Genomic DNA, 23,348 nt, shown 5'->3' with positions numbered 1-23,348 from the left:
TACTGCTCTCTCCTCTGGGCGGGTGCTCCTGCCTCACACCCAGCTCACCTTCACACTGTAGAAACCAAAGCTTTCAGAATCATTGGTATCCACCCAACTCACAAGACCTCACCCCTTCAGATTACCACATCTTTGGGCCACTTAAAGAGGCGCTTGGTGGGACCATTTTCCCATCCAACGAAGAGGTCCAAGAGGCGGTGCACGAATGGCTACACAAGCAGCCAAAACATTTTTTCTGCACAGGCAGAATTTTTTCTGCAAATGGCTGCACAAGCAGCCTCAGGAAAAAATGCACTGAACGCAATGGGGATTATGTTGAAAAATAACAGTTGTTACACACGTACATGCAATAAACAAGTTGTGAAAAATAGTTAAGGTTACTTATTGACTGCCCCTCGTATATATATACATATATATGTGGCGCGCCACCTAAAGAGCGGGCTTACGGGTGGTCAGAAAACGATGAAAAGTCAGTTTACCCAAGGAACATCCATAAGCCCCCTTTTCCCCTTTTCACGTGGCCCGCCACATACATATATATATGTATATATATATATACAGACTTGGCATTTAATATGGAATATTTTTTTTGTGGGGGTGAACTTACTTTTCAAGATGTCTTAGAACCAAAAGTTCATTGGAATTATGTTGAAATTATTCTAGATTTTGTTAATGTGACCTTTAAAAGAAACAAAAACCACATTTGACATTTCGAAACAAATAAATTGATCCTTGAAAGTGATGTAAACTGATATCGAACTCAATTCACAGACAGTACTGTGTTAAACTTCTGTACGTTTTCCAGAAGCATCTCTTTATTTTGCACATTAGCCAAAATGTTTTTTAACAAAAACAAAAGTTAAATTACGACTGGGATTACGGACAGTAAAATTACAGTTCAGTACTTCGTGTAACCCCCACGAGCATTCAGGAGAGCACGTACACGTTGAGGCATGCTGTTCACGAGATTTGCCAAGGTTTGGACAGGAATCGCTTGCCATGCAGTGACAATAGCCTGCTGCAATTCACGCACAGAGGTCGGCTGCTGGTCCAAGTGGTCGATTTGACGCGTTAATTCTGCCCAAAAGTTCTCTATCGGATTCATATCCGGGGACATGGCAGGCCACTCCATATGCTCTACACCACAGTCAGCAAGAAAGTGTTGGATCATGCGAGCACGATGAGGCCATGCATTGTCATCTTGGAAGACAAAGTTTCCTCTAAAGGCTGCACAAGCAAATGGAAGCAATGTTTCTTCCAGAATGGCCCTGTACTTGAACTGGTTCAGGTTTCCATTCGGAACAACCAGGTCAGTTTTGCCCCCTGCATGAAAAGAAGCCCAAATGGTCACCCCACCACCTCCAGCTTGGACTCTTGGCACGATACAATCTTTGTTGTAGGCTTCATGCACTTGTCTGCGCACTCGGACGTGGCCATCTTGACGATAGACCAGAAGTCTAGACTCGTCACTGAAGATCATGTGATTCCAGTGTCCTGGCTGCCATTGACGGTGCTCTCTGACCCACTGCAATCGGCGCTGGCGGTGTTGTCTGGTTAGGCGTGGCTTTCTCAGGGGACGCCTGGTACGATAGCCTGCTTGAACCAGTCGTTGGTTGACTAGCCTTCTGGATACAGGCACATTTGTCAGTTGCTGCCACTCAGCCCGAAGCCGATTAGCTGACTTGGTACAGCCATTGCGGACTAACCGGTGCAGCTGGCGATCATCCCTCCTTGTGGTTCTGCGGGGATGTCCTGGCCTCGTTATTGGAGTAGGGACACCCCTATGAGCATTTCGTTTCAGGATCTTTGACACTTGACCTTGAGTGATGCCATACTGCCGAGCAATAGCACGGTCTTTCATGCCGTAATTTCGTAAAGCCACCACTCCATGAGAAACAGCATTATCGAGTGGACGGACCATCTCCAGAGGAAGCGGCAATAACTTTTGGAGATGTGCAGCAGTTGTTTTCCACTAATACAGAACGCAACAACCATTGTATTTGATTTTTACATTTGACAACCAACAATTACAATAACAAACAATATTAATTGTTATTGATTACAATAACAAACAACCAACATTTGACGCATTCAACAACCTGACTGTGAAGTCAATCGTCAAATGCACCTGTCCGTACATTTTGCCACGCCACCTGTGATATAATCCTGTTGTTGACTTCTTGCTGCGACAGACAATCAGTGACATGGTTCTTTTAACAAATAAATCACCAAAGTGTAAAAGAAACTCACCAGATTGATATACTGAGTTGAGAAAGTAAACCCAAGTCAAGGAAAAAAAAAATATTCCACATTAAATGCCAAGTCTGTATATATATATATATATATATATATATATATATATATATATATATATATATATATATATATATATATATATATATATATATATATATATAATTGTATATATATATATATATATATATATATATATATATATATATATATATATATACATACATACATACATACATACATACATATATATATATACTAGCAGAGGTACCCGGCTTTGCACGGGAGTGGGAGGAGGAGGGGAGGGGGAAGAGGAGGGGAGGGGAACGGGGGGGAGGGGGGAGGGGGAAGCGGGGGAGGAGGAGGGGAGGGGGAAGAGGAGGGGAGGGGAATGGGGGGGGAGGGGGAAGGGGGGAGGGGGGAGGGGAAGGGGGGAGGGAAGGGTGCGGGGGTGCCCAGGGGAAGAAGGGCCCCTCCCCTCCCCCTCCCCGTCTTTCCCCTCCCCCCCCTCCCCTCCCCCTTCCCCCTCCCCCTCCCCCTTCCCCCTCCCCCTCCCCCCCTCCCATCCCCTTCCCCCTCGTTCCCCTCCCCTTCTCTTCCCCCTCCCCTCCTCCTCCCCCTTCACACCAGGGGGGTTGACTCAGCCTGTCATCCCACCGAGGTCGGAAGTCGGAACTCATTGTCGTCAAATAAATGTAGCCTGTATGTTTCACTCTTTGTCACATGCCGTTGGTCCCATGTCAATCGGATGAAGTTGAAAAATTAACGTTACGAAGGTTCTCTGGGACGTACTGATTCCGAATAATGAAGTTGAAAAATTAACGTTCCGAAATACGCTAATTACGCTAACAGAAGCGCTGGAGGGAGCACTGCGCTCCCTCCCTTAGATTCCCTCCCTCTTCTGCTAGCGCTAATTACGCGTAACACACTAATTTTAAAACCCGAAGTTTTTTTAATTTTAAGGTGTGCTGTAGTCAGAAGCGCTAGAAGCGCTGCGCTCCCTCCCTTCGAATCCCTCTCTCTTCTGCTAGTGCTAATAATACGCTAATTTTAAAACCCGAAATTTTTTAAATGTTTATGTCTCCGTGACATTCCTGGGACCATCCCGAGTCGAACAGTACTTTCCGCTCGCAAATCCGTCCACGGGTTCTCGAGATCTTAGAGATCATAGATACATAGATCAGGACCAACTCTACTTTATATATATAGATATATATATATATATATATATATATATATATATATATATATATATATATATATATATATATATACAGACTTGGCATTTAATATGGAATATTTTTTTTTTGTGGGGGTGAACTTACTTTTCAAGATGACTTAGAACCAAAAGTTCATTGGAGTTATGTTGAAATTATTCTAGATTTTGTTAATGTGACCTTTAAAAGAAACAAAAACCACATTTGACATTTCGAAGCAAATAAATTGATCCTTGAAAGTGATGTAAATATCGAACTCAATTCATGGACAGTACTGTGTTAAACTTCTGTGTGTTTTCCAGAAGTATCTCTTTATTTTGCACATTAGCCAAAAAAAATATCATCCAAAACAAAAGCTAAATTATGACTGGGATTACGGACAGTAAAATTACAGTTCAGTACTTCGTGTAACCCCCATGAGCATTCAGGAGAGCACGTACATGTCGAGGCATGCTGTTCACGAGATTTGCCAAGGTTTGGACAGGAAGCGCTTGCCATGCAGAGACAATAGTCTGCTGCAATTCACGCACAGAGGTAGGCTGCTGGTCCAAGTTGTCGATTTGACGCGTTAATTCTGCCCACAAGTTCTCTATCGGATTCATATCCGGGGACATGGCAGGCCACTCCATATGCTCTACACCATGGTCAGCAAGAAAGTGTTGGATCATGCGAGCACGATGAGGCCGTGCATTGTCATCTTGGAAGACAAAGTTTCCTAGAAAGGCTGCACGAGCAAATGGAAGCAATGTTTCTTCCAGAATGGCCCTGTACTTGAACTGGTTCAGGTTTCCATTCAGAACAACCAGGTCAGTTTTGCCCCCTGCATGAAAAGCAGCCCAAACGGTCACCCAACCACCTCCAGCCTGGACTCTTGGCACTATAATATCTTCGTTGTGGGCTTCATGCACTTGTCTGCGCACTCGGACACGGCCATCTTGACGATAGACCAGAAATCTAGACGAGTCACTAAAGGTCACTTGAATCCAGTTTCCTGGCTGCCATTGACGGTGCTCTCTGGCCCACTGCAATCGGCGCTGGCTGTGTTGTCTGGTCATGCGTGGCTTTCTCAGGGGATGCCTGGCACGACAGCCTGCTTGAACCAGTCGTTGGTTGACTAGCCTTCTGGATACAGGCACATTTGTCAGTTGCTGCCACTCAGCCCGAAGCCGATTAGCTGACTTGGTACGGCCATTGCAGACTAACTGGTGCAGCTGGCGATCATCTCTCCTTGTGGTTCTGCGTGGACGCCTGGCCTCGGTATTGGAGTAGGGACACCCCTCTGAGCATTTCGTTTCAGGATCTTTGACACCTGACCTTGAGTGATGCCATACTGCCGAGCAATGGCACGCTGTTTCATGCCAGAATTTCGTAAAGCCACCACTCCATGACAAACAGCATTGTCAAGTTGACGGACCATCTCCAGAGGAAGCGGCAATAACTTTTGTAGACATGCAGCAGTTGTTTTCCACTAATACAGAACGCAACAACCCTTATATACCCGATTGTGAAGCCAATCGTCAAATGTACCTGTCCTTACATTTTGTCATGCCACCTGTGATATAATCCTGTTATTGACTTCTTGCTGCGAAAGACAATCAGTGACAGGGTTCTTTCAACAAAGACATCACCGAAGCGTAAAAGAAACTCACCAGATTGATATACTGAGTTCAGAAAGTAAACCCAAGTCAAGAAAAAAAATATATTCCATATTAAATGCCAAGTCTGTATAAAGATGGACGCCCTGAAGCTGCGTCCGCATCTGATTTAATCTCCCGATTATATATATAGAGATAGATAGATAGATATATATATATATATATATATATATATATATATATATATATATATATATATATATATATATATATATATTGTTGCGGATATGGGATTTGCATCCATCCATATCCGCTTGTAAATATTCCCCTATTTCCTCAATACTTCCCAACTATCCCCAATCCCCCATTCCCTAGTCCCATTTTCTGTAAACAACACTCTGTAGACCCGACCTCCCCCTATTTCCCCCATTAAATGTCGCATCCAGGTCCACCGCATCTCACGTAGACAACTATAGGACATCTTGCTAGTTATTCTTAGTCTATGTCAGTTAAGGATTCGTTTCCATTAATTCTGACCCTTCGTTGCACCAGAATGTGATTGTATGGCACCGTTAGGAAGTTTAGGACCTCCCAATACCTCCCCGCAGCTCTTCCTCACGGTTCAGAAACAACAACAACAACAACAGCGACGGCGGCGGCGTGCACAGGGAGTGCGCGTCCTCACTCCGGCTTGGTTGGTAGGGGGTGTTGGGAGGGCATGAGGCCTTCCCAGCGAGCCGCCATCGAACATGTGCTCGACGGGGTTACCAAATAGGGGCTCCCTGTCAGCTCCTCGTCAAGGGCGGAGCCCGGTAACCCCCGCACCCAATGGAAGCGGCGGACCAGTCCCATCTGGGGCGGAGCCAACCAGCCGAGGGCGTGTCACTCCCCGCTGAGCATGCGCAGGAAGAGGGAGGTGACGTCAGATGCGCGCTGAGCTTGGAGAAAGAAAGACGCCACCTCCGAGCGCTGTGAGGCCTCCCTGCATCTCTTGGACCGTGCTTGATCCTGCCCCCGAGCCAAGGTGCACCTTGTGCTATCGACTACCTGTCCCTTCCTGCCATCAATCCCTGTGTAAGTCAGCCTTGTCCCGTTTGTGTGTGGTCTGTCTGGGGTAAGATAAGATTGTATTTAAGTGCCTATCTCTTCTGTGTCTTTACCTCACTACCTTGTAATCTACCCCTTTTCTCCACCACTAATTATACCCTCCTCCGGAGGTCTTGAGAACTGTACCCCTTGCGTCGTTTCATTTATCCCAGTCGTTGTGTCCTTTCCAATCATTGATTTAGCGTAGCGCGATTTGGCCAACGTTCGGGTGGAATCGGGTGAGTTGGGGAAGAATCGGGGGAACTGTTAGGTCGCGGTGGACCATCCGCTCGGCCCATAATAACATCTAATCCGCGATCCGTAACAATATATATATATATATATACATATATATATATATATATATAAGTAGGTGATAAATGTTGCTTCTGGGACACCTCCGTTTAACATGGGAAATCCCTATCTAATGTCATTTACCCCTTGTCTTTTTCAAAAATCATAAACACCTCTATTTCTCCCTCTATGAACCTATAATCCTTCTCACCTTATGAACCTATGATCCTTCTCGCCTTATGAACCTATGATTTTCTTCCTTTATGAACCTATAATCCTTCTAGCCTTATGAACCTATGATCATTCTCACTTCCATGTAATTTTTACCCTATTCCCCCCACTAGCCCCTTAATGTAGTTCCTTAGACCACTCTACTAATGAGCCTATAAATATATTATCTCTTTCTAACTTTTTTAAGAGTTCCATTCTCCTATAGAACTCATCCCCATCAAGTATATTTATAAAGTATACAGGTTCCTTAACCTTTTGTTGTGAAAGTATAAAGTGGTATGTTTCACGGAGGGTTCTTGTTTGACCTCCACCTCTCCCACATACCATTTTAAAATTATAATATTTATTATCCGATTGATAACCATTAATGTTCTCACTCCACTCTAATATATTTTTCTTCCCGCCCTCCATTACCCCACTTAACAAATGAATACGTTTATCCGTCTTGAGAACCTTCTGACCAGTGATTCGCTCAACCTCTTGAATCTGATATTTTTCACATTCGTTATGTTTTCCATTTATATACCAAGGTTGATTACACCTCCACTCTTTAGTCTGGTTGATACTTGGTTCTATCATTTATATAATAGTAAAAAAGGTGGCGGTAGCCCGTTAAAATCCCTAACCCCCCCCCCCCCCCTTTTTAACTTATCACTTATATATATATCTTATCACTTATATATATCTTATCACTTATATATCTTATCACTTATATATCTTATCACTTATATCTTATCACTTATATATCTTATCACTTATATATCTTATCACTTATATACTTATATAACCATAAGGGAGACTATCAATTCCATTTTCTAAAATAAACCTCTTATCATCAAAAGCCCCCAATGCTTTCTTATTCACCTCTTCTGAATATAATTGATGTTTATAACTTCTTATTCCATTAATCTTTCTAAACTCTTCTTTCTTTGTTGTTAAACAGTTATAATAATCCTTAAAGTTTATTGTTTCTTTAATGACATTTTTCTTTACACCTTTTAACTTCTTATCAGTCTTTTCAACGTTATTCACAATGTATTTATAAGCATAAGCCTTCGACCTCAATCCCACAAATTCACTCATAACATTTCCCCCCAATTCATCCTTGAACTTTCCAATCACCTTTTTATTTTTAGAAGAGAACAACTCACTCTCTGGACTGTAATTACTTGTATCATAGATATTAATGTCCTTTTTCATGTCTGAATAAACATCATCAGTATTAATTTTCAAAATAAAACTATCAGTATCCATATACAACAATGACACATTATCCTTATACTTTGATTTTAGATTAATATAAAAGTAATCATACATTAATGACTTTGACAAGTCAAGAATTGATGTTCCAATGTAAATAGGTTTGTCCATTTCAATACTCTCTTTAACCAAATGGATCGCACAAAAGTTCTCAGTAAAGACCTCAGCTCTAGTAAAACTCGGTCTATTAATTAATTTTGATGCTTGTTCCCAAGATGTTGCTAGTTTGATATTTTGTCTTTTCCTCACATTCTCCATGGTCTTACCAAAGACCGCATTATTCATCAATTTATAAAAGTCTTTCTCAAAATCTGTTTTTGACTCTGTTCTTCTTTGTGTATTAAAATCAATGTACCCCTTTAACCAATGACTTTGATTGAACTTTAGAACCCTGTGGATCTTCTCTACTCTTAGACCTTTTGATAAATATTGTCGCAAATTTCTTTGGTGTAGTACATAATTTTTCTTGTTATATAATGTAGTAAGTAATTTTTCTGTTGATTCACCTATATCAAACGATCGTTGATAATCACTCAACCATTCTTTCTTTGGACTTTCTTTCTCACAAGCAAATGGAAGATCTTTATGTTTGATATGAAGTTCTTCAGGATATTTTAAATCGACCTCAAAATAATAACCAACCTTTGAATCATCCAATTCTTTTTGTGTAGAGATACATACATCTTGTAAAACCTTTGTGTAGTCTTTTTCCTTTACCCATCTTAGTTTCCCATAAGGAAGAGCTTGAGACATTGCCCAGCCATACAAGTTGTTTGCGTCATAGTACATCAAGTAAGAACTCTCTTTCGTTGAATCATAATTTGGAAGATATTTGTTATTTGCTTTTGCGTAGCTGCTCGAGCATACTTGTGAAATTCCACCTCTTTTTGCCTTTTCAATCATCAAAAGCATATCGACATCGGTTATCAAATCCAAATCTTGTTTTGTCATTTTCAACATCGCGCTCCAAGCCAATCCAGGTGCTGTGTAGTAGTGAGCAGGATCCAATCCATATCCAGTGCGACAAACAGATCTAAAGGCTTCAAATACATCAGCCAATAAAAGCACATCAGTTTTGAGATACAAATCGTGATACTCACCAAGATTCTTGATGTTATATTTTTCCCAAACATTTTGTGCGTGTACATAATCTTTATCAGATATATGACTGTTGTTTAATTTGTTATCGAAATTTTCTTTTAAAGGAAGTTGTGTTTCATTGAATCTCTCAAATGAGTCCATATAGTCATAGGGGTAAATTCCCTTTTGTGTTAGAAAATCTTTATCTGAAAAATACTCTGAAAGACATGGAAACTCTTTTAGATTTTGAACCAAGTTAGCCAATGGACTTGCCATGAATTTAAATGTATCAAGAAATCTGATATGAGTAATAGGAGATGTGTGAATTGTTTTTGTGAATGAAATGTATTTCTGATCTGTGTTAGGAATTGCTGAAATGTGTCCAGATGTCTTTGAAAGTTCATTAATAAATAGATGCGTATCATAATGAGCGTTGTTATGAAGAAAGACAGGAATGAAAGAGGGGAGTTGATAATTAATATTACAACTTTGATGAGCTGGACCTCTATATTTACCAGTGAGATGACAATGATCTCTAACCTTTAGACCTTCACCAATTTTTTCCTCACAAATATGACAAACATTGTTTTTTCTAAATTCCCTTTTCTGTTCACTCGTCAAGGACATTGGTTTATTAGTTTCTCTCATTATCTTGGTTAATCGGACACAGTCTTTTTCTAGTCGTTTCACAAACTCCTCTGGGGTATTTGAGCCTCTATACTCCTCTAACTTGTTATATTTATCACCAACGGATGATTTGATATAATAACAAAAACCGCAAGGAGTATGTTTTTGATATTTATTTGTGTATGAATCTTTTGGATCTGGAGAAGCAGTATCTATTTTTTCTAGAATACTTTCAAAATCAGCATATATAACAAATGGATGTTTGATCTTTTTATTTTCATCTTTGAATATGATATTTGAGCCTTCTTTAGGCATATTGATTACCGTTGATTTATGTTCACCACAATAATTTGAATGTTTATCTAATCTTTCTTGTGTATGGAAGAAGTTAAGAAAACGCAAACAAATATATATTTTATTTGTTCTTTTACATACTTGTGGTTTTATTAATTTAGCAATATCTTTAATGTATGTATAATGTGAATTTTCCTCTGAATTAAAATATAGAAGATTAATATGAGTTTGTTTACAATTGTCAGAAAGCTTTAAAACCTGAATGTTGTTTGTTTCTGTTAGACCATAAACATTAACTGATAAATTATTTATCTTTTCAAATTTAGGAATATCATTTAAAGCCATCGGAAACTTTAGATCTTTCATATTTAATGTATTCTCATATTTTTTATAATGAGATACTCTTTCATCATGAAAATGTGGAGGATGTAAGTGTGCTAGAATAGACCAGAGAAAACATTTATTGTCTTTATTTTTGATATTGATAACTGCTTTTCTATTTTTGATAACACTGCGTAAATCAATGTAGGAAGAAGCTTTTAGAGGATCTGATTTAAGAATATGAATGTCTATGTAAATAATTTTTCCTATATTGAAGCCACTTCCTACGATTGAATTATCCACATCTTGCTCTTGTTTTATAAGTTCATCATAGACTCCTGATGTTTTAAAATCTTGATATGAAGATATAAAGTGTGGCTCAGTTCTCATGTATGGTGTATCTATAACTCCTTCGTCCTTTGTCATTTCTAATTTTACTCCCATATAAAATTTAAGTGGTTTCATTTCTTTTAGTGTTTTTTCAATCAACGTTTGAACAGCAGGTTTAACTATTTCTACAGCATCAACTATAGACTCTGGTTCAGGAGGTTTGAAGTTAAAGACTCTTATTTTAATATGTCCTTTGAATGCGCCATCAGAGTTTTTAGTTGTGATAAAATTTGATAAACGTAGAATTGTTTTAAGATGTATTTCGAAGCCTTTCTTGAGGATATTTTTATGACATGCAGAACAGTGTTTTGTTTCCTTCTGAATAGGAGATAGTAGGTGAAGTAGATTAAATGTGTGTTTGTTAGTTTTAAGGTGTCTTTTGTATTGTTTATATTCTTGTTCACAAACGTCGCAATACGTTGCTTTGATCATATTTATTTATATAGTAAAATTATACTTAAAACAAAGTGCCTTTTTTAGAGGCTTTTTTAAAGATGAAACTGTGCTTAAAGTAAAACATCTTTGAGCTTTTCAACTCGTTTTATGTATATAACTTTACTTAAAGTAAAACATCTTTGAGCTTTTCAACTCGTTTTATGTATATAACTTTACTTAAAGTAAAACCACCTTTGAGCTTTTCAACTCGTTTTATGTATATAACTTTACTTAAAGTAAAGCGTCTATGTATTAGCCAGAAAGTTTAGATACTCTAGTTCATCAATTTCAATTTCACTATCTGAGTCATCAATAAAGCTACTCTCATAACTATCATTTGAACACAAACTATTAGTATCATAACTATCTTCAGATCCTAGACTCTCAGTATAATAACTCTCAGAGTATTGACTGTTAATATCACTAATTTACATACCATTAAACTTCCATCAATATCTATATATTTTCTTTCATTAGAACTAATAACCACAATATTTTTTACATTAAATGTTATTTTCAAATAATCTCTAATAATCAGAGTACGGAATGATAGTTCACCACTAATATTCATATTATTAATTTCACCCACATCTTTGGGTCTATTAAAGAATATACAAATGTTTCCTCTGGAATCATTGATGGTCTTATCATTCATTTTCAAAGCTTCTTTATCAATGACCTTTTCAAGCTTTGAGTAAATTGTTAGTAGTAGTGGAGAAACTTTTGTCAAATTTACTTTAATAGAGTTATTAATTAACATAGCTTGTCCCGTAAATTTAATAAAAGGACACATGTTATTCTCCATTATGGGTTTAATCCAAAAATTTCCATATTTATCTTTGTTCAATTTAACATCTTTGACATATTTTTCTATATCTTCCACCGAAGTAGAGATTGATTGAAATTTGTCTTTTGTGTTTTGAAACATTGTATTTATTAGCTAATAAATTTGCGTTTAGTTTAAGTAAAGTTATATACATAAAACGAGTTGAAAAGCTCAAAGGTGTTTTACTTTAAGCACAGTTTCATCTTTAAAAAAGCCTCTAAAAAAGGCACTTTGTTTTAAGTATAATTTTACTTTATAAATATGATAAATTCTGAAGGATATTTAGAATTTCCAGACTCTCCATATGATAAATTAGAGAATTGTCCGGCTTGTGGTAGAGTGGGGCTTAATACAGAATCAGAAGCATATAAACAATGTATTTTCTGTGATTATCTTCTAATTAATGATAATAAAAAATATAGAAAAATATATAACTCTTTTAAATTAGAACCAAAAATGAATTACTTTACAAGATTAATAAGAGAGATGAATGTTAAGTATTATGGTGATAATACACCATTTCTTACAAGGGAAGAGACTATTTGTATTGAGGAAATGTATAAGGGTTTAATGATATTTATTATTCAAAATAATTTTAATGGAAATGTTAATACAAGATACTATATAAACAAAATAATGGATTATTTTGAAATTAAACCTGAACTCAGGATAAAATATAGAGTTTCTCAAAAAACTCAAAAAAAGTTAGATGACTTGTTTTCCAAATATATAAATGAATGATTTTTTACCTGTTTGGGAAAATAAGATAAAATTTAATAACCATAAAAATCTTCCAAATTCATTGAGATGTCTAATAGTCGGTTCAAGCGGATGTGGAAAAACCTGTTTACTTTTAAAGATGCTCCTTAGTCCTAATTTTTTAGATTATGATAATAATTTAATAATTTTTACAAAGTCAAGTTTTCAACCTGAGTATCAACTACTCTCACAGGGTTTTAATGCGGGTCTTAAAAAGGAAGACATTATCGGTTTATTTAAACTTCAAAACAAACTAAATGATTATAATATTGATGATATAATACAATTATTTTGTGATACACAGAAATCAAAATCAAAACCAAAACCCATAACTTGTATTCTCAGTGATAATACGGATGATATACCTTCACCTCAAGATTTAGATAAATCAAAAAAGAACCTCGTTATCTTTGATGATTGTGTTAATGAGAGAAACCAAACAGTAATGGATAGCTACTATACAAGAGGGAGACATTCTTCTTGTAATTGTATTTATCTTAGTCAGTCATATTTTCAACTCCCTCGGCGCTCAATAAGAAACAATGCTAATACTTTTATTTTATTTAAGTTAAATTCAATAGATACAAATAATTTTTGGAGAGATAATTGTTCTACATTACGTAGTAAGAAGGAATTTGAAAATAATATGAAACACACGATTGGAAAATATAAATATATTGTTGTGAAACAAGATGAGATACTAAATGATATTTTTCAATAAATAAATACAGAAAATGAATACCGAAGAAAGAGTAAGAAAGTTTAAAGAACATCAAGAGTTGGTTTCAAAAGTTGTAAAGCAACAGGAAGACATAAAGAAGAAAAGGAGACAGAAACTAACTGGTGAAGAAGCCTTTGAAAGAAAACAAGAGAAATTTTTTAAACCACTTTTAAAAACTCAACAAACGATTTCACCTACAGTTCCCACGGTAGAATTTACTCCAAAAAAATTTCAAATGCTCAAAGATTTTAGTCAAATGACAGAGCAAGAACTTGGAGAATTAGAATATGATGATGAAGGATTATTTCGGCATCTTGAGAAGGTAAATAAACTTTCCAATTATATTGTAGAAGCTCTTCAAAACAATGAATATTTGAAGGGTTCAAAAACCAGAGCAGGTCTCATTCCAACAGAAGAACCAGCACAGTTCCATCTTGTGAAAGAAAAGTTATTGATATTTAATGATAAATTGGTGTTCTTAAGTTCTGACCAACCAAATGTTGAATTAACCCCAAGATTAATGTTTCTTCTAACAAAAGATGGACATTCTAATTCACCTTATTTTGATGAACCGCTTGATATGGAAAGAGAGGAAGATAGAGAGTATATTGAGTTGCTAAACGCACTTGATTATGGAGTTTCTGTTGCTGGTAAAAGTAAGAAGAATGAGAAGGAGAAACATATTATTGATGCTTTAAGTAAGCTTGGTTCGGGTGTTAGTTTTCTTCCAAATGACCCATCACAATTAGTTAATAGGTTATTATTGTTGTTAGGTAGTAAGAAGGCTGGAAACAACAATTGTTTTAATGAAGCATCCGCCATTTTAGATCAGTTGATGAATATGAAAATAATTAATAAATGTCAATACAAAGATATTTTATTAGATATTAAATAAGATGAGAAGCACAATTCTTAGTTTTAATTTCACAACGAGTGATTACACAGCTTCATTCCCTTACCCACTACAACTTGACCCCAAAAAAGAATATGAGGCTTCTTTGTTGTCAATGGAGACTTACAATACCCTTTTTAATATCACAGAGAAAAACAACAAGTTTAGTTATAATCCAGGAAGTGGATATAAAACTATAACCGTTTCACCCGGTGCTTACGAGATTTCTCAAATATCTTCAGAAGTCTCTCGCCTTATGAAAGAAAAAGGTGATGAACCAAAAAATATTGTAATAGATATTCAAAAACACACTTCAAAATCAACTATTAAACTTAAAAATAATTATAAAGTTGATTTCACGATTGAAAATTCGTTCAGAGAGCTATTGGGGTTCTCTTCTAAAAAGATTGAAACTAACGGGACGTCTTACAGTGATAATGTCATTCAAATATCCTCCGGTATAAATTCAGTATTAATTCATTGTGATTTGATTGATGGTGCTTATAACGATGGAATAAGAACAAATACAATATTTTCATTCAGCGCATACTCAACCCCGATTGGTTATAAATTTAATATGGAACCAAAAAATCTTGTCTATTTACCTGTGTCAGGAAAAACCATATACAGAGTAAATTTTAGGATAACCGACCAAGATAATCGTATGATATCCTTTAATGATGAAATTATATCCATCAGAATTCACCTACGTGAAGTTTTTCAATAAATAAATAATGGTTATTGTGAGAAAACACGAGTTGGGAAAATATAAAATAATTACAGGGGATGGGATGTTCCTTTCACCATACTATAAGGGTGAAGGTATGTTTCTTGGGAGAGGATACTATAAACCAAAGAGACAACGGGGTGTGGGACATCAATTTAGAAATAAAGGAGATGGGATAATTGATACTCTAATGGGTATTGGTTCAACCATCCTTAAACATAAAGACCTAATTGGTTCAACTGCTTCAGCCGTGGGCTCAGTTGCGGGTGCTATAAAGAGTATAAAAGATGCTCAAAAGGAGTCTCATAAATTACAAGCAATCAAAGAAATTAAAAAAGGTAAAACTCAACTATCTTCACAAGAACGACAAAAAATCATTAAAATACTTGGGTCAGGGTTTCAACGATTTTAATGCTATATAAATACAAGTATGGAAGCGATTGATAGTATCTATGATTTGGATGATACGATTATCATTTCAAACTCTACTAAAAAGGAAGACTATTTTAAGGTAAATGCTATAACAGGAACAGACTGGAATTCAAACGGAACAAAAAGTTTTGAAATAAATAATCAACAAACTTACTTGAATATAGCTGATAGTTTCTTGCTGTGTAAATTTAAATTCACTAAGGCTGCGAATAATACTAATGCTACACTCGTAAATGATTTCTTCTGGAAAATGTTTGATAGTGTCCGCCTGTATATTGGAACACAAGAGGTTGAAGCGGTTGATTATGTCTCTGCTATATCTGAAATGATGAAATTTACACTATATTCGTTTAGTGATAGAATGGGTAAGGGAGCTGTTGAAGGTTTTATTCCTGATATGTCAACGGGAACAAATGCTGACCCTGGTTATAGTCAAAGGAAGTCAATGTATAATGATGATACAAAAGCAGAGAATAGTTTTACGGTAGCAGTACCTCTGAAAGGTATATTTGGATTTTGTGATTATGATAAAGTTTTGTATGGGCTTAAAATTAGATTTCAACTACAAAGGAATGATAATGTAAATAGGTTGCTTTTTGGGGATGAAAATGCTTTTGGAGAAAATAATAAATTTGTTATTAATGATTTGTGTTGGTATATCAGTGAATATACTCCTAATCTTAAAACGGAAGAGATGTTAAATAGAAGACTTAACTCAAAGAAACCGCTAAATGTATCATACCTTAAAAGAAGATGTCAACACGTTAAACTGGAACACACTACCTACACTTGGAATTTGGGTGTTCTTGAAGGAAAGCCACGATACCTCTGGCTCATTTTTAAAAAACCAGATGGAGAGGAGGGTACTAATAAGAATAATGCGCTGAGTGATAATGCTAAGGTGAAACAACTTCGGGTTTCTCTTGATGGAACATTTTATCCGCGAGATAGATTGGAAATTGATTGGGAAAAAAATGATTATGCGGAAGCCTACAAGTCCTACCAAAAGGTGTGTGAAAGTAATGGTAATAATGAACCTATTTTGGATATGGTTGCGTTTCAAAAACTTTATACAATCTACGCAATTGACCTGAGTTCTCAAAAGGAAACTATAAAGTCTAATAGAGTGGATACTTCTCTATACATTGAAAGAGGAGAGAATGAAGAAGTTGATGCTTATTGTTTGCTTTTGGAGGAAACAGAATTACAGATTAATACAGATAATGGTGTTATGATTAATATCACATAGGTTTTTTCTCATAAATAAATGGTAGGGGTATATGTTAATCAAATCAATCTTGATAAATTAACATCTTGTATTCAAAATCAAAAGCCTTGTATTATTAATGTTAATACATTTCAAAGAAAAGGAGCAGTAAGAATTGATGTTTTACTCACAAGAGAGCAGGTGAAAACACTAAATGATGCTGGATCACTTAAAATTAAAATGACAAAACCTATGTTAAAGAAATATTCAATAGACGAGTCAAGAGGAGGATTTCTCCCATTTCTAATTCCTTTATTTGCTGGTTTAAGTGCGGCGGGAGCATTGACTGGTGGTATTTCAGCAGCGATAAAAACTGCTAACGAAAGGAAGGCACAACTAAAAGCTCAAAAAGAATTGGAAAGACATAACAAGGAGTTGGAGAAACAAATTAGTGGAAGTGGTGTAATTGTAGATTTTGCTCAAAAACCTGAAAGTCTACCTGATAAAGCTAGATTGTTAGTTGGAGATATGCTTTCCTCTATCGCTCAAGCGGGTGTTAAACTAACTAAACGGGGTAATGGATTGTATCTTTCTCATAAATAAATGGATAAATGGTTTAAACAATTTGGAAAGAATACAACGTCAAATATAGAACTAGCTAAGTATTGTAAAACACTAAAAATTGATAATGTGGTTATTTGTATGAGAGATGAATTAATACATATAAATAAGAATACAAAGAATATTATTATGAATTTAGACACACAGAATGGTTCTCATTGGGTTTGTATTCATAATAGTCAGGATAAATATTATTTTGATAGTTATGGTATGCCACCACCTGTTGAAGTAATACAATTCTTACAGAATGGTGTTTATCAAACATTTCAAGTTCAAGAAATTAATTCTAAATGTTGTGGTCAATTATGTTTATATGTATTATTTCAACTCAACAATAATGAAAATTTTTATGATATCATTTTTAATCTAATATAAATGACTTATGTTGGAAAAGATGGTTCTATCTTTGGAAAATCCTCTCAGGATATTGATTTATCAAATTATTATACAAAGGCACAGGCTGAACGACAAAAATATAGTGTAAGTAAAAATATTAATATGAAGAATACTTATAAATTAATCAATTATCCAAACCCTACAGATGCGAATGACTTAATTAGATTAAGTGATTTATCACAATATATATTTTTAAAGAAAACAGCACGTTTTGTTAAACAAGTAAAATTTACAACCACAACACCTGGTTATACTGACCATACACCTTTCCTCATTGAATTTAACTACCTGCTTACAATTGAATTTTATAAAGAAGGACATTTAGTTAATATGCGAATTAATAAATGGGGGTATGATATGCCTGATTTAGGGTATAATTGGTCTTTTTCAATAAACATAGAAGACCTACATGATTTAAATCAGTCTCGTAAAGAAGAATATTATCCACTTGGTGAAGATAAGGATTTATGTGGAAGTACAATTAGTAAACAACAAATACGTGATTTTAAGAAAAGAAAAATATATGATAGTATAGCGATGGTTCGCATGACAAAGAAGGAAGGTAATGAGATAAGGATAGAAAGCCGAGGAATACAAACCGATTTGGTAGTGGGAAGATGGGGTGGTATTACCTGTCATAATATTAATCTCACATATATTTCTGATACATAAATGGCAGGAAGAAGACTACAAGAGAATTATAATTTTTGTATTCAAGGATACCTACAAGAAAAGGGTGCTCGGTATTACATACCTTATGATTTGGAGCATATACATGGGAATTTTGTCATTAAAAACTGGCCTTATACTGATATTGTTAAACCCACAAATAGAGACTTGTTTAAAATATTAAATAAAAATGAACTTCTCAAAGTTATGAAATATAAAACTCTTTTAGAAATCGTCAACAAATCTTATTGGTATCCTATTATGAGAAAAATAATTATAGATACAAGAATATCTCAAAATCCAGATGAGTATATGTATAATATTCTTTGGGGTTCAAACTCAAGGGTAGCAAGGGATGAGGAAGGAGTTGAAGAAGAGAAGGAGGAAAGAGAGAAAAAGGAGAAGGAGGAAAGGGAGAAAAAGGAGACAGAGGAAAGGGAGAAAAAGGAGAAGGAGGAGAGGGAGAAAAAGGAGAAGGATGAAAGGGAGAAAAAGGAGGAGGAGAAGGAGAAGGAGGAGAGGGAGGAAAGAGAGAGGGTGGAAAAATATAAAAATATGACCATTCCTGAGATTAATGAAAGATTGAAGGTATTACGGCAAATAAATAAATCTCAACGCACTGAAGAGGAAAATAAAGAATTAATGACTCTTACGAACATATTGGTTTTTAAATTTGCTATAATGAATTCAGAGCGCAGATATACAACATATAGTTGATGATGTTGGTGTTATTGACTTTAGTTAGTTTTATTTGTAAATAAATGGAGGAGAGAGTGAAGCCATTTCTAAGGATTCTTTATGTTTTAAAAATCAAGATAGAAATGTATATGTTGAAAACCAAAAAGGTTTTGGCACTATGTAGGACTTTTTCTCATAAATAAATATGAGTTATTGTCTCAAATGTAAAAAGAAAACTAAATCTAAAAATATCTCTTATGTTAAAGCTAAAAATAATAGAGTTTATCAAAAAGGAATATGTCAAGTGTGTGGCTCTAAAAAGTGTCAATTCATCTCTCCTAAAAGTGGAGGAGACATACAAAAGTTTTTGTCAGGTAGCAAATTTACAACAACTGGAATTCCAGGGGAATTACACCTTCCAGGGTATTCTTTCTGTGGCCCAGGAACAAACTTGGATAAAAGATTAGATGAGGCTGACAATCCTAAACCTTGGTCTAAACCTACAAATAGGGTTGATGAAGTGTGTATGAAGCATGATATTGCTTATGGGAAAACCACTACGTTGACTGAAAAACATAAAGCCGACAGAGAAATGTTGTATAATTTGTCTTTGATACAAAATCCAACGTTGAGAGAGAAAGTTGATAGGTTTATTGTGAGAAATTTGATAAATGCTAAATTGAAACTTGGCCTTGGTTATTCACCCTCAAAAAACTATTAGGCTCTCATGATGTCATCAAGACTGAGGAGCTTTTGGCTGATGAATTACATAAACCTATAATCACAAAGTTTAAAAGAAGGAAAGTTTATTCTAAATACACCGACCACATATGGTCCGCTGATTTAATTGAACTAAAAAATGATAAGGGATACAAGTATGCTTTAACCGTTATTGATTTGAGGAGTAGATTTGCTTGGGTTGTTCCTTTGAAAAACAAGAGAGGTTATACTCTGATGTTAGCCTTCCAACAGATATTTAATAAAAGTAAAAGAAAACCAAAGAAACTGTGGACCGATGAGGGAACAGAGTTCTATAACAAAATATTTATGAAATTTCTTAAGGGGGAGGGTATTAAATTATACAGCACCTTTAATGAAGGAAAAGCAGTTGTTATTGAGCGTTTTAATCGTACTTTGAAAGAGAGGCTATATAAAAAATTCACACAACTCGGTTCTCAAAAATGGGTGTATTTAATTCAGGGTATTGTAGATAATTACAATAATACCGTTCATTCATCAACAAAATCAAAACCATCAGAATCATTTACAAAATTAGAATATGAAAAGGAGATTAATTTGAGAAAACCGAAGTTCAAAGTTGGTGATATTGTAAGAACTAGGGCATGCCCGTACTATATATATATCTAAAATTATATCCCCCCCCTCTATTTACATGAAATGGTTTGGTCCAAAGCGAACGGCTTGCGAGTGGTGACAATCCCCCCCCTCTATTTACATGAAATGGTTTGGTCCAAAGCGAACGGCTTCCGGAGCTTGGTAAAGAAATCGCCATCGCGTGCACAAACGCGCAGGAAAGCGAATGAATCGCAAATTCGTTTTTATTAGTTTTAAAACATAGTTTAACGCCAACATAGTTTGCAAACGTGAAATAAATGAATACGCTCTCAAATGTGCCATCCGAGGCAGAGTGTGTCCGCCACGTTCGGCACACGCGATAGTTCGCTGCTCTCTGATTGGTTGAATCGTTTTTTGGACATAGCTCGGTAAGTAATTGTCCGATTAATATGAAACCTTGAAAAGGCACATCCTCGGGTCCCCAGCAATATACCTGGCAAGTTAAAAGTATATCGGACCCGTGGTTGTCGAGAAACAGCGGTCACAGACAAACAGACGTACAGACGTACAGACGTACAAACGTACAAACGTACAGAGATTACTGGAATTATAGATAGATATACAGATGGAAAAGCCATTTTGAGAAAGGTTATACAAAAAAATGGACTAATGAATTATTTAAAATCGTTGATGTAATGGATACAGTCCCTTGGACCTACAAATTATATGATTTAAATGGAGAAGAAATCTTAGGGTCATTTTATTCACAGGAATTACAAAAAACAAAGCTGATAACCCTTGAAAATAATAAATAAATAAAAAAATGTAATGGGGATACGTTTTTAAATCTGTGAACCCCAAACACAGAATCCCACAACTTTTTAGTTGGGGCTTAACTTTTGTGTGTATAACGGGGATACGTTTTTAAATCTGTGAACCCCAAACACAGAATCCCACAACTTTTTAGTTGGGGCTTAACTTTTGTGTGTATCATGGGGATACGTTTTTAAATCTGTGAACCCCAAACACAGAATCCCACAACTTTTTAGTTGGGGCTTAACTTTTGTGTGTGTGTGAGTGGGTCATAATAATGTACAAACCCTAACCCAACCCCCACATTAAAACACCATATTTGTTAGTCAAAACAACTGAATCCATTACATCAACCATTAAAAAAAGTTCTTAACTCCATCTCTTTGTATGACCTTCCAATTCTATTTATCTTTTCCCAACTTTTTTAAAACAATTCAATGATAATATAAGATAAATGAGTCTGTGAGGTTTGACATTCATTCAAAAATTCACCTCACATCCAGAACGCTAACCCAACCCAATCCCTAACCCATCCCCATCCCTTACCCAACCCATCCCTAACCCTCACATTCAAAATCCCAACCCTAACCCAACCCATCCCTAACCCATTAACCCAACCCCATCCCTAACCCTCACATTCAAAATCCCAACCCTAACCCTAGCATAATCTTTTTTTCCTTTTCTTTTTTTAATACGTATTTCAATATTTTTTTAAAATGTTTTTTAATACGTATTTCAATATATATATTTTTCCTCTTCCTCCAATTCTGTCTTTCAAGGCTTTCAAGTTGGAAAAAGTAGAAATGGGAAGAAAGTATTTTCCAGCATCTTCTTCCCCGAACTTTCTTGATATTGCTGAAATACATGTAAAAAAGAAATATATTACTTATCTAATATTGAATGAAATAACATATACTTTAATTGATTATTAATCAACTGAACTTACCTTAAATCAAACGTCATTAAAGAAAGAACATTGTTCATTGCTTTAGAATCCAAAGAGCCTCCAAGGTAAAACTCTTTCGTTGGATTATCAAGGTAAAACTCGTTCTCTTGGTCATGGTCTTTAAACAAATCGATCATTTCACCCCAGGTTGTGGCAAAAGTGGTATTTTCATTTTGAATCTCAGATACAATTTCCTGTGAGAGAAAATAACAACGTATTAATTAATTATTTTTTACATTTAATACACAATTATTATATGTATATTAAAATAAAATATTACCTTCATTGATGAGAAATTTGAATCGAGTTTATCAAGGTGAAGGTTTAGCTCCACACAGCTAGAGTCTCCAAAACGAAACCAGTTTTCAAAGTCTCCAAGGTAAAACTCTTTTCCTAATTTTATGAAATTTAGTGAGTCTCCAAGGTAGGCTCCACAGTTAGAACCATCTAGGCAGACCTCATAATTTGTTTTTCCCAAATTTAGTGAGTCTCCAAGGTAGGCTCCACAGTTAGAACCATCTAGGCAGACCTCATAATTTGTTTTTCCCAAATTTAGTGAGTCTCCACGGTATAACTCTTTGGCTGGGTCATCAAGGTAGAACTCGTTCTGTGGGTCTTGGTTGTTCAAAAGGTCTTCAAACAAATCAATCATCATTTCACCCCAGGTTGTGGCAAAAGTGGTATTTTCATTTTGTATCTCAGATACAATTTCCTGTGAGAGAAAATAACAACGTATTAATTTAATACAATATTATTATTTATATAAATCAAGCTCTATGAATATTAAAAGAAACTTTGCTGACTCTTGCACGAGTCTTATCTAAAAAAAAAAAAAAAAAAAAAAAAAATACAAAAAAAAAAATCCCAAAAAAAATACAAAAAAAAAATACAAAAAAAAAAATACAAAAAAAAATACAAAAAAAAAAAAAAATAAATACAAAAAAAAAAAAAAAAAATACAAAAAAAATACAAAAAAATATATATATATACAAAAAAAAAAAAATACAAAAAAAAAATACAAAATAAAATATACAAAAAAAAAAAAAAAAAAATACAAAAAAAAAAAAAATACAAAAAAAAAATACAAAAAAAATAAATAAAAGTAGTGTAATAATGTTGCTTCTGGGACACCTCCGTTTAACATGTGAAATCCCTATCTAATGTCATTTACCCCCTTGTCTTTTTCAAAAATCATAAACACCTCTATTTCTCCCACCCTCATCTTTATGAACCTTTTGTCTGTAGTACCTATCCTTAATGTTGTTCATTAGACCACTCAAAC

At 35.3% G+C, this 23,348-nt stretch overlaps 1 protein-coding gene across 1 annotated transcript; it reads right to left on the bottom strand.

Moving 5' to 3' along the window:
• Positions 1–209: 209 nt before the first annotated feature.
• On the bottom strand, positions 210–22,856 carry LOC144893375 (uncharacterized). Its single transcript, XM_078783959.1, has 4 exons — positions 22,347–22,856; positions 22,067–22,260; positions 21,778–21,975; positions 210–294 (listed from the first exon to the last, which is right to left on the bottom strand). Exons 1-4 carry the CDS (start codon positions 22,719–22,721, stop codon positions 210–212), a joined length of 852 nt encoding a protein of 283 aa, XP_078640085.1. The 5' UTR covers positions 22,722–22,856.
• Between the last annotated feature and the right edge of the window lie 492 nt (positions 22,857–23,348).

This window comes from Myxine glutinosa, chromosome 8, assembly GCF_964187855.1.
Source record: "Myxine glutinosa chromosome 8, kmMyxGlut1.1, whole genome shotgun sequence".
In the NCBI taxonomy this organism is placed as follows: Eukaryota; Metazoa; Chordata; class Myxini; order Myxiniformes; family Myxinidae; genus Myxine; species Myxine glutinosa.
Note: the sequence above shows the minus strand (reverse complement) of the source record. Positions and strands in the feature narration are given on the sequence as shown.